Source organism: Chrysemys picta, chromosome 3 (genome assembly GCF_011386835.1).
Source record: "Chrysemys picta bellii isolate R12L10 chromosome 3, ASM1138683v2, whole genome shotgun sequence".
In the NCBI taxonomy this organism is placed as follows: domain Eukaryota; kingdom Metazoa; phylum Chordata; order Testudines; family Emydidae; genus Chrysemys; species Chrysemys picta.
This window is the reverse complement of record NC_088793.1, coordinates 207,149,921-207,170,926: the sequence shown is the minus strand read 5'-3', so window position 1 is coordinate 207,170,926 and position 21,006 is coordinate 207,149,921. Positions and strand designations below refer to the sequence as shown.

The following is a 21,006-nucleotide window of genomic DNA, read 5'->3' as shown; positions in this document are numbered from 1 at the left end:
ACCTGCCGCATCCGCAGGTTCGGCCAATTGTGGCTCCCACTGGCCGTGGTTCGCTGCTCTGGGCCAATGGGGTCTGCGGGAAGCGGTGGCCAGCACATCCCTCGGCTGGCGACCGCTTCCCGCAGCCCCCATTGGCCTGCAGCAGCAAACCGCGGCCAATGGGAGCCGCGATCGGCCAAATCTGCGGATGCGGCAGGTAAACAAACCCACCAGGGGACTTACCCTGGCAAGCCGCGTGCCAAAGGTTGCTGATCCCTGACCTAGAGCCTGCTGACTAGGATGCTCACCTGGGAGAGAGAAAACTGAGGCCAAGTCCCTGCTCCAGAGTGGGGATTCAAGCCTGGGTTTCCTGCACCCCAAGCGAGTGCCCTACCCACTGGGCTAAACACACATCCTGCGGGTATATTTTCTGAAGCTGGTCCTGCAAAGCATTTTCCCAGCTGAAACTAGTCGGGTCAAGTTGATGGATGGTTTCGGGTCGAGTGAAGCTGCGTGTTTGAGCGGATAACCCGTTCGTCCCAAAGATGGAGCCCAGCTCTGGTGATAGCATAACCCTCTGCGCTGAGCAAGCAGCTCCTGCCTTGCACTAGCGTGCGTGGGTCAGAGTGGGGCAGGGTGTGGGTGGAGGAGACATGGGTGTAAATCCAAGCAGGGCACACGTTTCCCCTTAGACCTTCCTTCTGCTGCGAGGCAGGCGTGACGTGAGGGCTGTACAACCGTGCACTCAGCATTGCGGGGTTGGATCCTCTCTGTCCTGCTCCTGGCCTTTTTGCCCAGCACTCTGCCCCAGGACCACACAGGTCTGTCTATGCCTCCCCATCGTCTGACATTTCCATTGCAGGGCACCAGAGGCCCCCATCAGAATCACACCCCCGCTGTGTCAGGCACTGTACAAACACCCAGGAGACGTGCTCCCTGCCTGAAGGAGCTCGAGTCCATCCCGGGCAAACCTCTGCCCCAAGCCCCACTGACTTCCATGGTACTGCCAGTGGTTACAAAGGCCTTGTGAGGCAGGAAAGGAAATAGCTCATGTTTGCAGTGCTTTGAGGCTCTTTAATGGGATGGTGTTTTGCAAAGCCAGGGAAATACCCGTTTTGTCTTCATTGTGGGGTGCATTGGAACCAGAACATGGGAGATGCGGAGCCTCGTATTAATGGCGGCATTTCAGTCGGTGGATGCTGGGAAGAGGGCTGGCCAGATGTCTGCAGCGTGGCTGGTTGTCTACTCTAGATGACACATCTGCATGTGGCTGTTTTTGGCTTTTTGGTCTGCATGGACTGTTTTGGGTCAGGTTTTATACCGCAGCGAAGGAGACATTTGGGGACGCTAGAGGGGTGTGGATAGGACTGACCGTAACGTCTGGGCCAGACACACCCCTCCTGTGGAAAACACCAGGAGTATGGCGGGGGGTGAAAATACTGAACCTCGCCTTTATAGTGCTCTCTTTACGCATCTCTCCTGGGGGGGCTTCGGGGGCACCGAGCTGTCAGGGAGTGAGGCCTTCCACCCCACCAGATCTAAGGGCTGCGTGGGGAGGGGCACCCAGATCCACAAAGGGAGGAGCCATCACTCATGGAGGCCAGTCCCTTCACACAGCTGTGTCCCTTTTCCCCAGCCCCCCAACTTGCAGTACGGCTTCAGCAGGAGCCCTGCTGTCATTGCTTGAGCGAGGGGCTGGGCTCGGTAGTATCGGTGAAGAGGGTCTCTGCTGCCGTGGATGGTATTTCAGACTGGTGGGTGGAGCTTCACCAGCCGAGGGTCTGGCTCATGAACACATGCTGAATAGAGAGCGGGGGTCTCTGCGGAGATGCCCCGCTAGTATTGGGTCTGCTCCACTGTGGGGGATGAAGTGTGTCTGAGGCCACTGTGCCTGGGGTGAGGCCACGGAAAATAGAAACGTCAGCACTTGGGGGTTGCTGAGATACGCAGAACGCCGAGTACCGCGGTGAGCTCGCTGCTGGCAATGAGTGGGGTCATAAACCTGGGTCTTATTTTGCAGAGAACCCTGAGGCGAGACAGGAGAGGAGGACGCCCCAACTATCACCATCCACGCAAGCATTGTCGGTGGACTGGCTGGCTGCGCCCCGACGCCCCCGCTCCCTTCAAACCACCACACGCAATACCCCCAAAGCCAACGCACGGACGCCCCCCGTGGAGTCATATCCTGACCAGGCCAATGCGTCTCTCTTGGACGGAGCCTCTCCAGCCCACTCTCTACCGCTAATTAAATTCAATCCCACAGTAGGCCATATATTAATTAATGAGCATAAAGATTTCACGTTTAACTGCTCAATTAAGGGACCCCGTTCCTTATTCAACCAAGACTCTGCTGGCATTTCCTTGTGGAAAGATGGGAAGGAGCTGCAGGAGCCTGGCCCCGTGTCCGCTCGACATTACCAGGTCATGGACGATGATGAAATAACAATGATCTCTACCTTCAGGTAAACGAGCCAGCTGTTTAAAAGGTGGTTCGCTGATTGCCATCTTCAGTTTGAGAGTACTTAGCAGCTAAAAACTCTAGCCCAGCCCAGTAGCTTCTATCTCTGCCCGTAGATCCCTGCAGAACGACTGCGAATAGTGCCCCTGGCCCTCAGCCAGCAGGGTCAGGCCCCGGAATAGATTTCTGCTGGGAGAGGGCTGTGGTGTTTGCTGATCAGGGTAACAGTCAGGGCTGGTGGAAGTTTGGCTGTCCCAGTCTTTGATAACACCACAGGCTAGTCACACCCTTCCTGACTTGTCAGGCAGGTAAAATGGCAGACCTGAAAAGCTAGTTTTAACCCTTTCTTGCGTGATGGAAAATAGGAATCCGGTGATGACAGAAAACACAGGCTCACCCACACGCCCTTTGCTTTAAGTCAGCGTCCCCAAAGCAAACCCAGACCCCCGCGTGTGACAGATCAAGGAACAGAGGGGGTGGGGCTTAGAGCTCCCAGATGGTCCGGCACGAAGCAGGGGCGGGGATTGCTGTCAGCTCAGCCCCCCGTCTTGGCTCTTTTTTAAAGAAGGCAGATCATCAGTCCCGCTGGGGCCAGGATGGCTGGACCCGGAGGCGAGGGCTGGCTCTCGGATGGGACCGAGTTCTGTCCTAGGGTCAGATCCACTGGTGATGGCATTCAGCAAGGACCCAGGACCATAGGGGGGGCGCAGCGAAACCCAGCAGCATGGCGTAACCTTCAGTAGGCGGGAATCGGCCGCGTGAAACCCACAGTGCAGGGAGGAGAAGGAAAGGAAGATCCACTAAGCCAAACATAGACCCCCACAGATACCGTCCCCTCCCGCACTCCTCCTCCCACTCACGCTGTATGTTGGATGTGTAGCTTCTGAATCCACGGAAAAACCCAGCTTGTCCATGACTGTCATTTACAAGCGGGCCCCAGAGATGTGCTTTTCACCGTTGTTGTTTGTAACAGGACGGCTGTGAGACAGTCCTGAAACAAACACACGTGCCGGTCTCAAAGCAAACTTCCCAGCATGCATCAGGTTCTTCTCAGCATCGCTGCCGTGAAATGATTCAATGGCACATTTTCAAAGCCCCTAAAGTCACCTAAGAGTTTAAGTCCCATTGTAAGGGGATGGGGTTATGCTCCTAAAGTGCTTTGGAAAATGCTATCCCTAGGCCTTTCCATCCCCAGGCCATAGGGAGAGACTGGGACAAGGAGCCTGGGGGAAGGGAGAGGGGAGAAGACGGGGGCTGGGAGCTGCTGTGGGGGAGGCTGAACGAAAGGGACTGGCTTGGCAAGGAGACTGGGACTAGGAGACGGGAAGGTGGGGGGACCTCTGCTGCACGGTTCCTGTGTGATGCTGGGCAAATCACGTCAACCAGACTTTACACAGGGGGTCACTAATTGTGTGTTCCTCGTTAACCAGGTGCCTGATGAGACCCTGGGGACTGATGTAAAAAGTGCTGAGTTCTCCGAGCACAACTGAAGTCCCTGGGAGCTGGGCTTGGAACGTATCTAATGCTGAGTCCTCTGCAAAATCAGGTCCTGGGTGTCTCAAATTGTGCTCCCAGAATTAGTGGACACTTGTGACCGTAACCTGTCTGTGCATCAGTTCTTCTCCTGTCCCATGGGGGTCATAGTGCCCCCCCCTCCCAGGGCATTGTGAAAACAAATGTTAAGAAATGCGTGAAGCACTGAACTACGGCAGCGATGCCGATGAGCACCAGAGAGAAGCCTAGAAGGACGTTAATAATTCTGTTTTCAGAGCAGGGTTTGAACAGTAGCAACCATAGAGCCACACATTAAATCCTGAGGATAAAACCGCCTACTGGGCAGCTGCTCAGTAAGTGAGCTCCGGCCACCCTGTGGACTGAATGAAGCAGGGTCTTCTGGGAAAAAAGCACGTGATCCAGTAATTATGGTGGGTTTTGCCCACATGCTCAGGCTCTAACTAATCACCATGTCTGGGATCAGGAAGGAATTTTCCCCTGGATCAGATTGGCAGATACCCTGGGTGGGTGTTTCGCCTTCCTCCATAGCATGGGACAGGGGTCGTTTCCAGGTTTAAACTAATGTAAATGGTGGATTCTCTGTAACTTGAAGTATTTAAATCATGATTTGAGGACTTCGGAACTCAGCCAGAGGTTAGGGGTCTGTTACAGGAGTGGGTGGGTGAGGGTCGGTGGCCTGCCATGTGCAGGAGGGCAGACTGGATGATCATGATGGTCCCATCTGGCCTGAAAGTCTGAGTCCAGTTAAAGACAGTTCCATAATGCATATGCACAAGAAGGTTGCATCTTTTGAGTGCTTGACTTTGCAACCGTAACATTCTTTTAATGCCATTTTTGTGGGTAACACCGACTGAGATCCAGCGTAAAAGTGTTCCAGCATTTCTTGTCTTTTGTGCCAGTGATAAGTCTCAAGGTGAATCCTTTCCTCTCCCCTGACAGCATAACCAATGCTCAGCGCTCTGATAACGGGTCCTACAGCTGCAAACTGAAAATCCACAATGAGGAAATTGAGTCAGACCCCATCTTCGTCCAGATGGAAGGTAAGCCGGGGCCTGAAAGAGGCATTTAGTTACAATGCCAGCACGCTGGCAGGAGACCTTGTGGCAGGGGTTGTGTATGGGGCTGGGCAGTTGGGAGCAGGAGCTGGACTGGGGTGGGAGCGAGCAATCCAGGAGCAGGAGATGGTGGCGTGGGCTGGGCTACTCAGTGTGGGAGGCAGGTGCCAGTGCACACGATGCCTGTGCTGAGAGCCGCTGTTGCATGGGCAGCGATGCTGGCAGACCTGGGCGTTATTGGCTGTTCGTGTTATTGCTGCAAGTGTTTTTAAGGTGCCTGTCTCCATGCCTTTCTGCGTAGGGCTCCCCCACTTCCTTCGGCAGCCCGAGAGTCTGAACGTTACCAGGAACAGACCGTTCAACCTCACGTGCCAGGCAATGGGGCCCCCGGAGCCCGTGCAGATTTACTGGTTTTGGAACAGCAGCAGGGTGAATGACCAGCCGTACATTTCCCCCTCCGTCCTGACTCTGCCAGGTGAGTGTCACCCGAGGGCTGTTTCAGCGCGCCGGGGGCCGTCACTGCAACAGGAGCGTGGTAAGCTCCGTGGCTGCCCAGCTTGGCTGGCTGGTGTTTGCCGACTGAACTTGCTGGCGGGCGGTTGGCTGGTGCGCCTGGCTAACGGTTGGCCCACAGAAGCAGCTAGGAACGCAATGGCCCTTGCCTTCAGCCATCCTGCTCTGCAATAGACGTGATCTCATCTGGCTGCAGGACTCGCTCCCATGTTGACTGGACGGTTACATCCTTGCACGGATATACAAAGAGTCGAACCCCGCCCTGATGGACATGTTGCCCTAGCAGGGTTCATGCCACGTCCCATTCCTCAGTACCACCTTAGAATGCAAAACCTGAACTCTGACCCCACCAGGGGGTGATGCAGAAATGATGGTTTGCGGGTCTCTGGTGGGCTGCAGGAGGCCTGGCCGGTCCAGATTGTGCTGATCCCTGCTGGCCTTGAAGTCTATAAATCGAGGGCTCTTCCTGCGTCATATGCTTCCCCGGTGCAGGGCTGTCTAGCAGACCGCGTGGTGATGCCGCTGAGGTCAGGGTGGATGCTTTGTTACACGGGGTGGTGGGGACTGTGGTGCGTACGCTGCGTTACTCTGCACGTTGGCGCACGTGGGACCCAGTTCTAGCACCCGTCAGTGGAAGTGAGGAACATGGTGTGTTAAATGAGGAGGCTTAGCTGGCTGTGGAGAGTTTGTTTGGGTGCATGCTGCCCATAAGGGTATGTCTTCATTGCAGAGTTAACCCAGGCTCTTCCTGGGGTGTTGCCCCAACCCCTGTCCCAGCCACTCGCACTCTGGCTGAGTGTGATGCTGCTTTCGGCCCAGGCTCTCTGGCCCGTCTGGGGCTATAGGCTAGAGCCCCTGTGAGGCTGATAACCCACCTGGTTGGCAGCGAGGACGCAGGCTAAATTCTTCTAGGGCTGGTAGTCCTCCAGGGCCCGCCCACAACTCCTCCTACTCCCGACCCCATGTGCCAGAAGGACAGACACGTTTTCCCACCATTCTCCCAGGAGAGTAGCTCAGCACAAAGAACCGTGGGATGTGTGACACGCCCAGGTGAGCGCCACACCAGTGAGGACACCGGAACTCAAGTGCGGCTTTGCAGCGTGACACTCAGCCCCGGGCTAGGCTGGTCCAAGTGCTATAGTTAACGCTGCAGTGAAGACATTAGCCCAGCGACCTGAACTGGCTTTAACCTCGGCGCACGCCATGGTTTAGTTTGGGTGGGTGGTGAGAGCAGGGATATTACAGCATTTGTCAGGGATCTCCTCCCACATGTGAACAATGAAACCACATCAGCTCAGCTGACTCGCTGATTCGAATGAGCTGGACCATGAATTATTTGGGAGGTAAGAAGATTTTGCACCGTCCCTGTGATCGTGGCCTCTCGCGTGGCAGCACAATGCCGTACGCTTGGAGTGAATGCGTGGAGAGGCGGTGAAGGGAGCCCTAACTCAGCTGACTCGGTCGTCTTGTTCCTGAGGTGAAAGTCCCTGCTTTGCCTTTCCCGCCAGGCTCAGTATGGTGAGGGTGAAAACAGAGTCGTTGCTCAGGCTTGTCTGATAGTGCCGCTTGCTGCGGTCCCAGGGCCCTGCGCGGGACAGCAGACTCAATCCCCATTCCTAAGTCCAGCAGGAACACGGAGCCGCGGCTTGCGGAGTGGAATGGATGGGGACGCTCGTCATACCCCGAGGGGGGGGACAGAGGTGATGTCTCCCCGCTGGGAGATACAGATTGGCTTTGGTCACATGAAGCAAACGGGCTGGTTTGGGGGCTTCTCGCCGGTTTCAGTTTAGGGTTAGAAATTTCTTCTGACAAGGAAGTTTGCGGTCAAACTCCCCTTCCCCCATCTACAAACAGACCGTCCCAGCCAGCAGCCCTGGGAAACTGCAAGCGCTGGGTCTATGGAGAAGGCTGTTTCCGATAAGAAAATGCACGTCTTGGTGCAGAGAGCCCAGAATCGCAGGGGAAGTCAGCGGGTGGCTCTAGCTTTGCTGTGGTGCTTCTGAGGGTCAGTTCCCCCACCAGCCCACACAGTGGTTTCCTTAGAGTTTGTCTACACTGCAGTTAACCCCCCTCGCGCACCCCCGCCCTCCATGCAGCTGGGCCGTGTCACCTGACTCAGGCTCACGGGGCTGTAAAAGTGCTGTGTAGACGTGGGAGCTGGGCGGGAGAAATGAAATGAAATGAGGAAGTGAAAGCGGCGTTTCCTGCGTGGTAGCTGGGTCCTCTCCATGGCAGGGTCACTGCGTGTATTTCCTTTCCTCCAAGGGCTGGATCCTCGGGACGCCTGCTGGGAGCTTCCATGAGAACAGGCAGGGCTGGGAGGGAGGTGGGCTGTCTTAGGCTGGCACACAAGGGAGCTGGATGAGGTGCATTCCGTCCGTCAGTGTATTGAGCGATCTTTGAGGCTTATAGTGGGTGCAGGATCACTGGGGTTCCCGGGCTGGCTTTTCCCCTGGGGCCACTGGCAGCCAGTGTAGGTCAGAGCAACTATGGGACTGCAGCTCCTCCGAATTGCACCGAGCCAAGGATCAGGGCCCTCATCTTCCCCGCGTTTTACTTTCTCCCCAGACTCATGGCTCCGTGGGGTGAGTGTTAGCACATGGCAGGGTTCCCTAGAGGAGCCTGCTGAGTGTCACTCTGGACTACAGGCTGGCGTGACCCTGGAGTTTCACAGGGGTATGAGTGTAGCTGAGATCATACCTGGTTACTCTCTGCTGCTGCCGCCCGCCAGGGGACCCCAGGAGCGAGAACAAATGGGGATGTAGAAGAGCCTTGGATATGCATGGAAGGTAGGGAGGGGAATGAGACCTGGCAAACCAGGGTGAATAAGGGAGAGAGACACGTCCTGTCTGGAACTGATCTTATTCTCACTGTGATGTAAAACCCAGGAGGATTTTGCCATAAAAGAGCAAAGAGGGGATTGCTTGATTCACTCCCAGCTGTACACGCGCTATGCTATAGCTGGCATGTCTTGGGCTCCAGAGAGATTTTAAAAGGCAGCGAAAGCCAGAAGATCTGACTCATCCCTTCTGCATTTTCTGTCTATGTTTGGCAAACTCTAGGTCTGATGGTTGGAGCAGTTTTTCTCACCCAAGTCGCCCTATTGGCGTCAAAGGGACGACTTGCTTGAGCAAGGGCTGTTTGGCTGAGCAGAGGTTTCAGTGTAAGACCCTGACCCCCAGGATTATGGCCTAGAAAATTAGAAGGTAAAAATAAATCCTCTTTCCAAAAGCGTTTTGAAACCACTGAAAAGAACACTGGGAAATCCCAGCTCTGCCAGGCAGATAGGACTGAAATACAAGGATTGCCTTGTTTTATGGGATTTTTAATTGAAAACAGGAAAACTTCAGAGATATGTAAAAGTAAGGCAGGAAGGAAGCCAGTGAGTAACCCCTGCTCCCCATTAAACAATTCTGGATTATTGTGCCAGGCGTTCCTTACCATTGTGAGAACAGGAGCGTGAATAAGGAAAGTTGTCCATAACATCACATCAGCTGAAAAATATATCCCAAGGAGAGAATGTTGGAAACGAAACCTGCAAAAACGTGCACAAAGCCAATTGCAAACCGTTAAGTCCCACTAGTAAAAGTCAACGGCTAGGAAGCAAAGGCAATTATCTCTGCCAAACACCGCTGTGCAAAAGGCTTGGGAGCGCTGTTAGAGCTAGTCGGATCTGTCATTAATTTCAGTATGCGGTGGGTATACTTTGTTGTCAGTTAGGTGCATGCGTGCTCTCTCCGTGCGCTCTCCCAGCCCTGCGCAAACAGGTGGTTCAGCAGATCTCGATAGCACTACCCAGAAAGAATGACCACTGGCACGGTTCAGTGACAAAGACACTCGGCCAGGTTTATTGCCCTCAAGATAGTCCTAGCACCCTGGCTCCATGGTTACAGGTATGCTAAAACACGAGTACCCAGTGTGCAGCAGGACTTTCTGATGCCCCCTTGGCCACACAAAGGGTTAAGGTGAGGTACCCCAATCTTTACAGACCGAGACAAACAACTTCCATGCCACCTCACGTGTTTCAGGACACCTGCTTGTTGCCTCCCTTTGTATTATGCTCCAGGTGTCTTGGGCAAAACATCCTCTTATCTGGTGTTAGTTCGGGATGTCCCTGGGCTAATCTTCTGGAGTGTGTTCTCACATATACCTAGTATCTGTTGCTTCTTAGAAATGCCTGTGTTTTAGCAATACTTTTGCCAAGGACATGTATCAGACAGTAAACTTGTAAACATCTGCTTTAATCCAGGGCCTGATTTTGGTTCACGGCCTCTGGGTCAGGCCTCCAATCTTGCACCAGGTCCCGTGCTCCAGGCTGTCTCTCTCCTACGTAGTTATAATACCGGTCTGGTAATTAAAGAGTAGCTATATTGTAGTTACAGCCCAGTTCTAATTATTGATAGCTGTCATTACCATTAATTCCTGTAACCAAAAGCTGTCCTTCATGCTTGCGTTACTCAGCATTGCCCCTTTGGTCTCGTACCAAATTCCTGTCTATCTTTTAGAATCCTGGTACATTAGCTCCATGGTAACCACCCTGTCATTATTGGAAGTGAGGAAACTCCACATTTCCACCTCAGATATTTAACTTTAAGAGAAGCAGTCGGAGGCGGAGAAGCATTATGAAAATACAAATAGAAACTAGGCATTCCTCAGAAACCTGCAATATGTTTCATTTCAGACTTCTCAAGCTCTCTCCCCCCCTCCCCCCAGAGATACCAGGCACAGTGCTAGAATTGGTGGTAATTAGTCATATCAAAAGTTAGAACAGTTCTGTAACTACACTCTAGTTAATGGTGATGTAATATGATGTATATCTAATGAGGGGAATATTCCTATAATCATTAAGACATCCAGCATTAAGCTTTTGCTTGTATAATCGTAAAGGGGATCCAAGTGTGGATGAAATCTTGATGCCCATCCTAGAGATAGAGTTTTATCCATCATCAAAATGAGCCGTGTCCTCTTGAACATTGCTGATTTTTATTTTATATTCTGCCTCCTAGTCTGATCAGAGCAGAAACTAAATGAGCCCTTGTCTTTTGGAAGGATTCAGTGTGTGGCACGTATATATGTGGGTGTGTGCGTATATGGGTGTGGCGGGAATAAGAGATAAGTGATCAATAATACAGAGAGGTTGGGAAAGGGGAGATCTGTGGATTTGGGTAGCTTGGAAGATGAGCCCACTCTCGGGAACATGTAAAGTGAACCAAGTTCTAAGAACTCACTGGTTTGTTTCACGGTTTGCCAGACGCTGGGAATGGGCGACGGGATGGCTCACACGCTAATTGCCCTGTTCTGTTCATTCCCTCTGGGGCACCTGGCACTGGTCACTGTCGGCAGACAGGACACTGGGCTAGATGGACCCTTGGTCTGACCCAGTCTGGCCGCTCCTATGTGCTTATGTTCCTTGCTGTACCCTTTAGGTTTGGAACCCATTGGCCCCTCTGCAGTAGTCTAGGCTCTGAATATGAAGGTCTGGTTTATTAGCCCACTACACAATAGTCTACTTACAAAGGGCCAAGCTGATGGCAAAGCGTCCATTGACTTTAAAGGGTCGGGATTTGGCCCATAACGAGCGCTTGTGTTTCAGTGCTGCAGCAGCCTATGGACTGAGACCATTTTCCCTACCCCCAGTGCGCGCCTCTGGGCAGGTGATTGATCCTGGCAGTAGCAGTGCTGGGATTGTAACGGGGCTTGCTGGCAGGCAGCTCCGGGAGTCTGTCTGAGAGCAGAACGCACCAGCAGTGCGGTGGGAAGTTCCCTTTCCCCAGCTCTCATTCTGACCAGCGAGGGCTACAGCTTCCCACCCCGTCCTTGGAGCAGGCAGCAGGGGCACTGTAAGTAGAAAAATATAGGCCCTCCCCCCAAAATACCCTGCAGTTCCTGTCGTGGACAGGGACACGGCACCTTCACAATCCCTGCCTTAGACACAGATTGTCCATTGGCAAAAAATGCATAGGGTGGGCAGCTCTGCCCGGCTGCAGAGGGGTTGCTAGGCTCCTCCCCTCCACGGCAGAAGTGGCTGGTAGTGGCTTAAAGAGTTATTTAAAGTGAGACACTTAAGGTTGGGCACCCTCCCCAAACTCCTAAGGAGAGCCCTGCTCTCAGTGGCGTGTCTCTGTGTCCTGCACGCCAAGGAACAGCGTGTCCCCGGCATCGACGTGCAGGATCACGCAGAGGAGGAAGTGGGTTGGGAAAGGGGACGCCCTGACTCTGAGTCTACTGTGGTATCCAGAGGATCCCACAACATGTTGTGCACATACTTTTCCCTTCCCCTTGGATTCTGGAAGTAACGCCCGGTATTCTGGCCTCCGTCCCACTGGGCGAGCTGCCCGTTCAGATAAGGGCACTGCCGACATTCCTATATGATCAGCAAAGGCCAATACAAATCATAAGCAATGCCTTCATCCCAGTGTTTTAGCTAGAAGCCAGTCAGCCTTAGATTGTCTGTCCCCACCCGCGCCCCTCAGTCCAGACCCTTTTCCCAGCAGGGGTCTCTCGACTCAAACCCCTTCCCTGTCGACCCCCGCGTGGGCCTGGGCGGGTCGAGCGGTTTGATTGGCGGGGAGAGGCCAGAATTCTGGGCCCTTCCAAACTAGCACTAAAATATTTGTATGAGATTTAAACTTCCCTGGCCTGACTTTAAGGGCAGGTAGGGGACTAAAAACTCCCAGGATGGCCAGAGACTGAGGTCAGTCTATAAAAGCCCGGGGCTGAGACCGCAGCTGGTGCGTCTTAGCGGAGCCTGTTGACTGCAGTGAACTACGTCACGTCGCCCCAGCTGAGCATCTGGGCCACAGTGTTCCTCTTTGGGAGTCAGGGGACTGGCGGACAGAGGTGGAGATTAACATCAATGTCCCCTGCCTTTAGGAACAGCTGCTGCACAGGGCACGGGGAGCTTTGGTCCTGTGCCCACAGAACCAGCGGCGGGGTGGGCTAGCCAGCCTTTGTCATTGTAGGACGTGTCTTGCAAAAGAAGGGAGTTCTTCAAGTGACTCTTTAAACTGCCAGGCCAGCCACCTCTGCTGCGTGTTTAGGGGGGGGCAGAGCCGTGGAGCAGCGTGGGCTTCAGCAGCTAGCGGCACCAGCAGCCCATGGGGGGTTTAAATCCTTCCTGTGACGTTCCCCAGAACGCACAGTCCCCTTGCAGCAGTCTCCGTTCTGCCCATGGCTTGTGTTCCCGTTGGGAAGAAGTGAGGTTTTGGGTGAGGCACCGTTATCCGGGTGGGGGTCACGTCTGGATCCCGGGGGGTTCTGCTGCTGCTATCGCACTTGGATGACTTGGGCAGTCTTTAAAAACCAACCAAAGGTTTAAAGGCTATTGTCATGGGTTCTTCCTCTTTCTGCCTCTCCATTTCTCAAATGGGGCAACAGCTGCTGCTGTGGACTACAGAACTGGGTCTGCCCCCTTCATCTCACGCTTATGTTCTCTGCTTCTTAGTTAAAGTATTTGGGTGAAATCCGGGCCCTACTGAAGTCAGCGGGAGTTCTACATAGGTTTTTATACCGCGCTCATCACTATAGTATCTGAGCGCCTGGCTTCATTGGGACCAGGATGTCCACTTTCTCCTCTCCTGCTTACTGTGCTGCACGTGCAGAAATGCAGCCTACGGCAAATTTGAAGTGGTTCGTGCACAAATGGGTTATTCATGTTCATGGGGAAAAGAAAATAACTTTTTAAAAACAAAAGAAGCTGCAAAGTCTCCCCTTAAATTCTCTTCCTCGTGTGTGAAGGTGTGTTGACGTTCAGGCATGATTATGGCTAGCTGAACAACACCTGGGAATTGGTATCTTTGTGTGAAATTAAATGAGCTTGAAAGAAATACAGGGTGGTGAAAGGACTTCCCTTTGTCCTGCGAATGTTCACCACCGCCTGGCCATTGTCCGGTTATAGTGGACTCAATGTATCAGCTGACTTTTAAAAAACTAACTTTGTATTTGTGGATGATCTTAGCACTATACGCAGGTGTACAGACACTCTTTTCCCAACTGATGTATTATATAATTTTTTTAACATGAGCTTTAATAAAATGTTTAAATGTTTATTTTATCCTACTGCAGGTCTTAGTGAAACTGCAATATTCAGCTGTGAAGCTCACAATCGGAAAGGACTAACTGCCTCGAATGAAGTGCAGATCAATATAAAAAGTAAGTGATGAACATGAAGTCTGTCTCACTACTGCTGCTACGGCCTCTGCCTAGTAAACTGTCTGTGGCTCCTACCTGAGCCCGCGTGGCGGTGAGACTGTGGAATTAGGTTATTGTTAGAGCTGGTTGGGAATTTTTGGACAACAAATTTTGTGCTAGAAATTGCTGATTCATCAAAACCAAAACTATCCACGGAAAGGGTCAGTTTCAATCTGTTTTGGAAAAACCTCAGGAAACAAAGTTTCGAAATCATCCAAATGTCCCATTTTGACATTTTACAAAACAAAGTATAGTTGTTCAGGTCAAAATGAGGTGTTGTCTTAACATTTAAAATTTGATTTATAGTTTGACATTTTTTTGTTTTCAGGGTTTTTTTTTAATGTAGAAAAAACCCTTTAGAAATGATCTCCGGGTTTCACTTGACCCAGTCTGATATTTTTGCATTTTTGGGCAGTGACATTTTCAAGGTTTCGCGTTTTCATCCCAATTCAGGGTGGGAAAATATTGTCAAAAATCTCAAAAATTCTCGTCGGACAGGAGAACTGTTTCCTTCCCAGCTCTAGTCATTGCATTGGTAGCTGTGCTCCAAAGCCGGTCTCAAACCTCTGCCAGGCCACGGCAGAGATTCCTGCAGGTTGTATTGTTGGGGAGAGCAGGTATTGCCCCTACCCCAGAGGACAAGATGCACCAACCCCATAAATCCTAAGGTACTGAGAGTTGGATGGCACAGCGTGTCTGCGCTTTGGTCTGAGTCTCTCCCCTCCACAGCAGGGCATGCTGCCTTCCCTTCCTTCCTGGCCACTGCAACAACAAACCCCCCTGGTGATTATGGCTGCAAGGATCCCCTGCTGGGATTCTGCTAGCTGGAAAGCTGGGCGTCCGCAGGGCTGTGACTGGGGGAGGAAGCACCCGAGAGCTCGCTTGTAAGCAGAGCTGTCAAACCGAGGGGAGTTTCAGAAGGGCTGTGCCATTCCCTCCCTTCCTTCCTTCATGGTCTGAGCCAGCCTCCGTGTTTCCATCGGAAGGGACGGGAATTCCTGAAATTCCCAAGCCGGAGTCGCCCTGGCGGCCAAGGGAGTGTTTTCCCTGAGCCCATGCGCTCTCAGCCGAGGCAGAGCACGGGTTTCAGTTCACAGACACAGAGCCTGTGCAGACGGCTCCAGGAAAGGTGAAGACGGTCTGTTGCGTTCTGGTTTCCACATGGAGTTTGTGTCCAGTGCTCCTGAACGAGTCCCCGCTCCCACCCCAGCCTGCGAAGCTGCGTTTCTCTCGTCCCGGCCAGCTGCCCTCATCTGACCCAGAGGGCTGCGAACAGCCACAGTCACTCCCTTAGGGCTTTGCCAGCAGCCCCCCCTCCCCCCCCCCACACACACGATCGGGCTCGGCTGCCTGGCCGAGTACCTCGAAGGAGAGTGCCTGGATGGCCTCTATTTTTAAGTCTGCCCCATAAATTAGGGCTGTAAAGGGGAGCATCTGACTAACTCACCCATTTGGTGTTTGACTTCCTGCGAGGGATGGTGCTGCAGGCTCTGGGAAGTCATTCCCCCCGTCCCAGCACCTCAGGGTGCCATATCCAGGCCTCAGATGGCAGCAGCACCCAGGCTGGCAGGGACAGGGCCCAGCCTGCAGCACCTGTCCCAGAGGCCGGGAAAGGGGAGAGTGCAGGGAGCAGATAGCCCATGTGGAGGGTCAGAGGCCTCGTTTCTTCCTTCGGGTAACATGGCCCCTCGGGGGACGCGTAAAGCATGGGCAGGCGCTGTTCCCAGTCCGCTGCTCACCGCTGGCACTGCGGAGGCACCCGGACACACCAGCAAGCTGACGCTGTGTATTGTTACATAAACATAATGGTGAGCCCTGCGCTTTGCCTCTGACCTGTCCCTCCCGCCGGGCGTCGCATCTCCAGGGCAGCTGGAATGGGCTCAGGAGGAGGGCAGCGGTCTGCTGCATCCCCCTCCCAGCCCCCCTCTCCCTCAGCAGGCAGCTTTCTCCCGGCCTTCACACACAGCACTGTGTCCCCCTCCTCTGAGAAAGCCTTCCCTTAACCCCTTTGGCACCCCTGCCCCCTCAGACCATCCAGTCACCCGCTTCTGAGCACCGGGCCCGTGAAAGGAGACACGTTTCCGACTGTCACCGAGGGTACGTCTGCCCAGCCCGCAGCAGCCAGACTCCCGACTCGGGGCTCCAGCCAGCGGTCTGCCGACAGCGGTCTGCCCGGGGTTCTGACCAGCGCTTGGCTCAACCCAGCTGTGTCCTGCAGTTCAGAGTGGGCAGCGGCCAGGGGCAGGTGATCCTTGGCCAGGGAGAGCAGCTCTCCGGGGCGACGGGACAGAGCACGGCGTGAGAAATCAGTGATGCCCACTTGAAGCTCTCGCGCTGAGCACACGCTGCGGGGCCGAGCACGCCCGAGCTCACGCCCGTGCTGTAGAGATGAGCACGGCACCTAGGACTTGTCTGCACGGGGCGGCCACGCACAGCACAGGGGTGATTTCTAAAGCGCACTCACCCGCAGCACAGCAGTTACTCCGTGGAGATGCTGCTGGTGCGCACTGGAAGTGCCCTGTGAGTGGGTTCCAGGCAAGCTCCCAGCCCTGGGGACCCCCACAAGCCATTGCTCCCCACCCCTCTGTCAGGCCACTGCTTGAATCTGCCTTCCACCGGGGGGTGCCGCCCCCCTTGGCCCAACACAGCCCTGGGACGGGCCAGCTTATTTCTCTTGTGGGGGCTTCTGCCGCCTCCCCAGTGCTGAGTTCAGCGTTCAGGTGTTTCTCCTACAAAGCTTGCACATGTGCGTTTTCGCACCGCAGCCGGCTGGGAGCCTGCGTTGTGTTCACCCGCGTTAGAGCTGACCGGGGCTGGCTTTCTCCTGTAGGAACTCCCGCCGCGCCGGCCGAAGTGCGTGTCCTGAATAGAACAGCGCACAGCCTCATGGTGTCCTGGGTGCCGGGCTTCGACGGCTATTCGCCTCTGCACAGCTGCCGCCTCCAGGTAAGCCTTGGCGTCGTGCTTCGAGCCACTTGTGTTTGCTGCGGCGTGGTGCTGGCAAGGAGGCTGCAGGCCAGGCTGGGCCTGTCTCTCCTCGCACATGCACCAGCCTAAGCCAGGGATAGCCGCATTGCCACTCGGGTAGATCACTTGGTCAATGCTGGTGGAAGAGAGAGGAGATTCGGGCCGTCTCCGTGTTCGAGAAATAAGAACACAGGCTCCTGTTCCATCTGCGGGTGGGGAGGCCCTGCCGGACCAGCCGAAAGACACGGGTCTTGTCTGTGCGGAGCAGCTGGCAGGCCATGTGCCATCTGCACATTGCTCGTCTCTTGCTGGGCTGGTGGTCTGGGGTCCCAGAAGGGTCAAGACCCTCATGGGGGGGTCAGGGTGTCAAAGCCATGAGGTCCCTGCTGGCCAGACACCTGCAGCCGGGCAGTGGGCCCTGTGGGCGCTGGAGTTGGGGGCATCTCGGAGTTTCCTGGAAGCCCCACCCGTGCGGTTGTGCTCCCCAGGGATTAGTAGATCCCTGCGTGGCACAGGGCTCAGCTGTGATGTGCCACGATGCTGCGTCAGGGCAGTGCCCGGTATGCACTCCCTCCTACACCCCCATCACGGGGGGTGGGCAATGTAAATAGCTTTCCCACTGCATGGCCTGTCTGCATTGCACCGTGGGGCCTCTGGAGGCCGCTATAGCCTCCGGGCTTCAGTAGCACCTGTGGGGGGGGTGGAGGGGTGGCAGAGCCATTCGGTGATGAGCAGGGGAAGAGGCCTCCCCTCACTACGAATGGTCCCAGCGATCAGCTCAGCTGTGTGGGTGGGACACTGGGCAGAGGGAGAGCGTTGGCGCCAGTAAGTGTTTGACGCCCGGACAGATGCTCACAAGACGATGCTAGATGTTTGAGTCTGAAATGGTCACAGATCCTACTCAGAGCCCAGCTCGCCTCAAGGCAACACTACTGCTGCTGGAGTCTGGACTGACGGGAAGAATGGCGCTTTTAAAGCAGGGTCCTGGCCATTGGCGGGGCACTCCCCCTGCCGTGGGGAGAATCCAACCTGGCAGCTACAGCTTTTCCACTGCAGTGGTTTAGAAGCCATAAAAGGTTTACGTTGTGTTAATATCTGTCCCGTTTGACAAGCCGATAAAGCAGGTCAAAAGCAAAATAAAGCTTTCAAAGCGCCCCCAGGCGGACTTAACGTTCTAGGACACCTCTCCACTCTCAGCACTCCGCTGGCCAGCCGAAGGAAGTTGGCTTCCTGATAAATGATTGAGAGAGTGACGATATTTATTTCTTTATAGGCGCGTTGGGGCCATTCCTGCAAGTGGCTCCCATGTAGCTCTAACCTGGAAAGGCAGGGGGCATTCCAGGGTCCAGTCCTTTTTCTGCTCTTTGGTCATTTCGTTCTTGTTTATAAGGGGTTCATTTTTTTTTCTTCGTCGGAATAATAGCTAGTTTTATTGAATACTGATTTGCTGAGGGAAATGCCGGGTGGTACATAACTAAACGCCACTCTGTGCCGTGGCTTATTCAGAATGTCCCATTGTTATTAACCCCTTCAGTCAGGTGCATACAGCTTAGGACGCTCATTTCAAAGGTTGCTCATTTCAAAGGTTGCACAGTTCAGGAAAACTGTCCTTTGGCTTAGACGCATTGTGGTGGCTAAAATCTGCGTTTTAAAAGTCACCCGGCACGGCTGAGGGAGTACGCTCGGCTCTAGCCTGGGGCTTGGACGGAATCCGAGCGGGGTCAGGCGACATCTTTAGCATTCCATTGCACCCCCAGGAGTCCCGGCTCTGAGAGCACCTGGCCTGTGGATGAATTAAAATGTTGAACAATGTACATAATAAAAATAGTGAGTAAGACCAGCCTTCCGTCCATTTGCCCTCAGTCACGTCCACGGTGTCGGATCTGAATGACTCCGCCGCCGACACGTCATAACCCCCTCTGTATGAGGGCTGGTGAAAGTGAAAGGTCTCTGGGAATGTCATCCAGTATAATGTGAGCGCAGCCTTTAACGGTCCATTCTTACTACAGCTCAGGAAGTAGGGTGGAGGGACAAAGAATTTCCTGTGACTTAATTTACATGACCAGTCACTAGGAAATAGCCTTTTAAATCCGAAAACAAGATGTGTTTCCTGGCAAGAACGACGGCGGTGACTCAACCACTGTACTCGCACCTCCTTCGCTGTTCAGCCTGGCGCAGGTGATGCCGTCTTGCCAAATGTGTAGTTCGTTTTTGACCCTGTCGGTGACAATAACGGGTGCTTTCCTTGCCCCAGCTAGCAGGAACTGAGCCCTGCGTTCCAGTTCTGAATGAGCCGGGTCTGACGGCCCCTCTCTGGAAAGAATCGACAAGACTCAGGTGGATTTAGAATTCATAATCGTGACCAGTCCACCTGCATTTTAGAAATCCATTTGCATGTTTGGTCGCTGATCGTACGTTCTAGATATACGTATCTCAGCCTTATTTGGAGGAATATTGCTAAGGTTTTGCTTAGGATTTTGTGAACCAAATTCTACCCTCAGACATGCACACCCCCTCCCGTTGAGGTCAGTAGGAGTTATGGATGTGTATCAAAGGCAGCGCTGGGCCCTCTCAATTTAGCCCGTGTTCCCCGCTGAACAAGACGGTGTAAATCACATCCCACAACCCCCTTTTGGCGGTGAGTCCCTGGAAAGTGCCGTGCGTCACCTTGACCAGTACTGAGGGGGCCCCCGGTGAGCAGTCTGCAGGAAGCTAATGGTAACACCACTGCAGGGATAGCGCTCTGAGGGAAGATGCGGTGTGATGCAGGGTTTCCCCCAGAATAGTCCGAGAATTGGGTGTCAGTGTCTGGAGTCCGGGTGTCTCAGGGGATGTGCTTTCCTCGCCCTGCCATCTACTTAAAAAGGATCTGACTTGTTGTCATGCAGGTGCTTTTCAAAGATCATGTTTCTCTCTGTTGCTTCCTTGCTTGACTCTCACTGTGATTGAACAGTAAAGGGCCCGACTTCCGGAAGGGCTGATTGGACAAAGCCAGCAAGGGCTGGGGGCACGCAGTGCCCCTGGGAATCGGGCCCATCACAACTGGTGCTGACGGGTTCAAAAGACTGCAGGGCTGAGCAGGGCGGCTTTCTTTTGCCCCTTTGGCTCTTCATAGCACATTTGACTGTGTAGGACTGAGACAGGCCGTCCACACCCATATGCAAGCTACGCAGCTGTGTAGGGCACCATCAGTTGCCCCAAATTTCCTGGTGCCCTACGCAGCTGCGCGCTGCTCCAGCAGCCGGCCTGATTCCCCCAGCCAGCTGAGCCGGCCAGGAAAACTACCCCTGTACCCACCCCGCGCACACTCCACCCCTTCCCCATAGCCCCTGCTCCACCTCCGCCCTGCCTCTTCCCACCCTTGCTCCACCTCAGCCCCGTACCCACTGCACCCCTTCCCCAAAGCCTCTGCCCCTGCTCCGCCTCCCCCCCACTCCACCCCTTCCCCTGAGCTATGTCTCCGGGGACAGCAGTAGGGGTCAAGCGCGTTCTGCACTCACCGGGTGGCGGGAAGTGGAGCAACCCAGCCCGCTCCACCGGCTCCCAGCCACGCCGCCGTGCTAGGGGGCGGTTCCTCCCTCCCCCCAAGTCCCAAGGCTGGGAGCCAAGGGAGCAGAGTGGAGTGGGCGGGGTTGGGCCCGCCCTGCAATCACCGGGCGGCAGGAAGTGGAGGGACCTGGCCCCAACCCGCTCCGCTGGCTTGTGCTGGGGGGCGGTTTTGTTCCTAACCCCCCCCCCAGACCTTGGGCGCAGCTCCCCCACCCTCCACAGAGGCCTGGGGCCAGCACACACACCCCCGCGGAGGCGGGGGGGTTGAGAGGGGCACCACAATGTCTAGGGACAGCCCTGGGCTGAGACAAGGGGATACAACAGCTGGAGACATACTACAGTATTTATATGACAATAAATGAGCCAGCATCATCAGCAGATGGTTTTGATCACTGTTTTACACGTTCTTGTCAAAGCGTCTAGCAGCATCTTCTGACCCTGCATTTCTATCTGGTTTGGGAATCTGACATTAACTGTCCTCATCTCTGCTGATGAATGTTTCCCCCGCCCCTTCCCCCCTGGCCACATAGTGAGCCAATGTCAATGCTGACTCTAGGGCCCTTGTCTCCCGGTCCTGCGCACTAAGCACTAGACACAGTGGCCCTCTCTTTGTTGAATGCAAACTGGTGCTGCTGGCTGTCCTATGTGGAGCACAAGGCCTCAAAGCCAGCTGTGTTGGGAACTTCCCATTCAGTGGTTCTCTCTGAAGTAGAGTGGGGAAGAGAAGAAATTGCATGCTTGCCTGAAGCTCGGAAATAGCCATTCAAGACCAGGTAGTTC

At 54.3% G+C, this 21,006-nt stretch overlaps 1 protein-coding gene across 2 annotated transcripts in view; it reads left to right on the top strand.

The window, feature by feature from the left end:
* MERTK (MER proto-oncogene, tyrosine kinase) overlaps window positions 1–21,006 on the top strand; it is a 59,969-nt gene that overhangs the window by 8,994 nt on the left and 29,969 nt on the right. For both annotated transcript variants that reach the window (XM_008167043.4, XM_008167044.4), the window contains exons 2-6: window positions 2,000–2,441; window positions 4,892–4,992; window positions 5,309–5,482; window positions 13,585–13,671; window positions 16,541–16,656. In XM_008167043.4, the coding sequence (XP_008165265.2) occupies window positions 2,000–2,441; window positions 4,892–4,992; window positions 5,309–5,482; window positions 13,585–13,671; window positions 16,541–16,656 (920 nt within the window). The remainder of the gene's footprint in view (window positions 1–1,999; window positions 2,442–4,891; window positions 4,993–5,308; window positions 5,483–13,584; window positions 13,672–16,540; window positions 16,657–21,006) is intronic.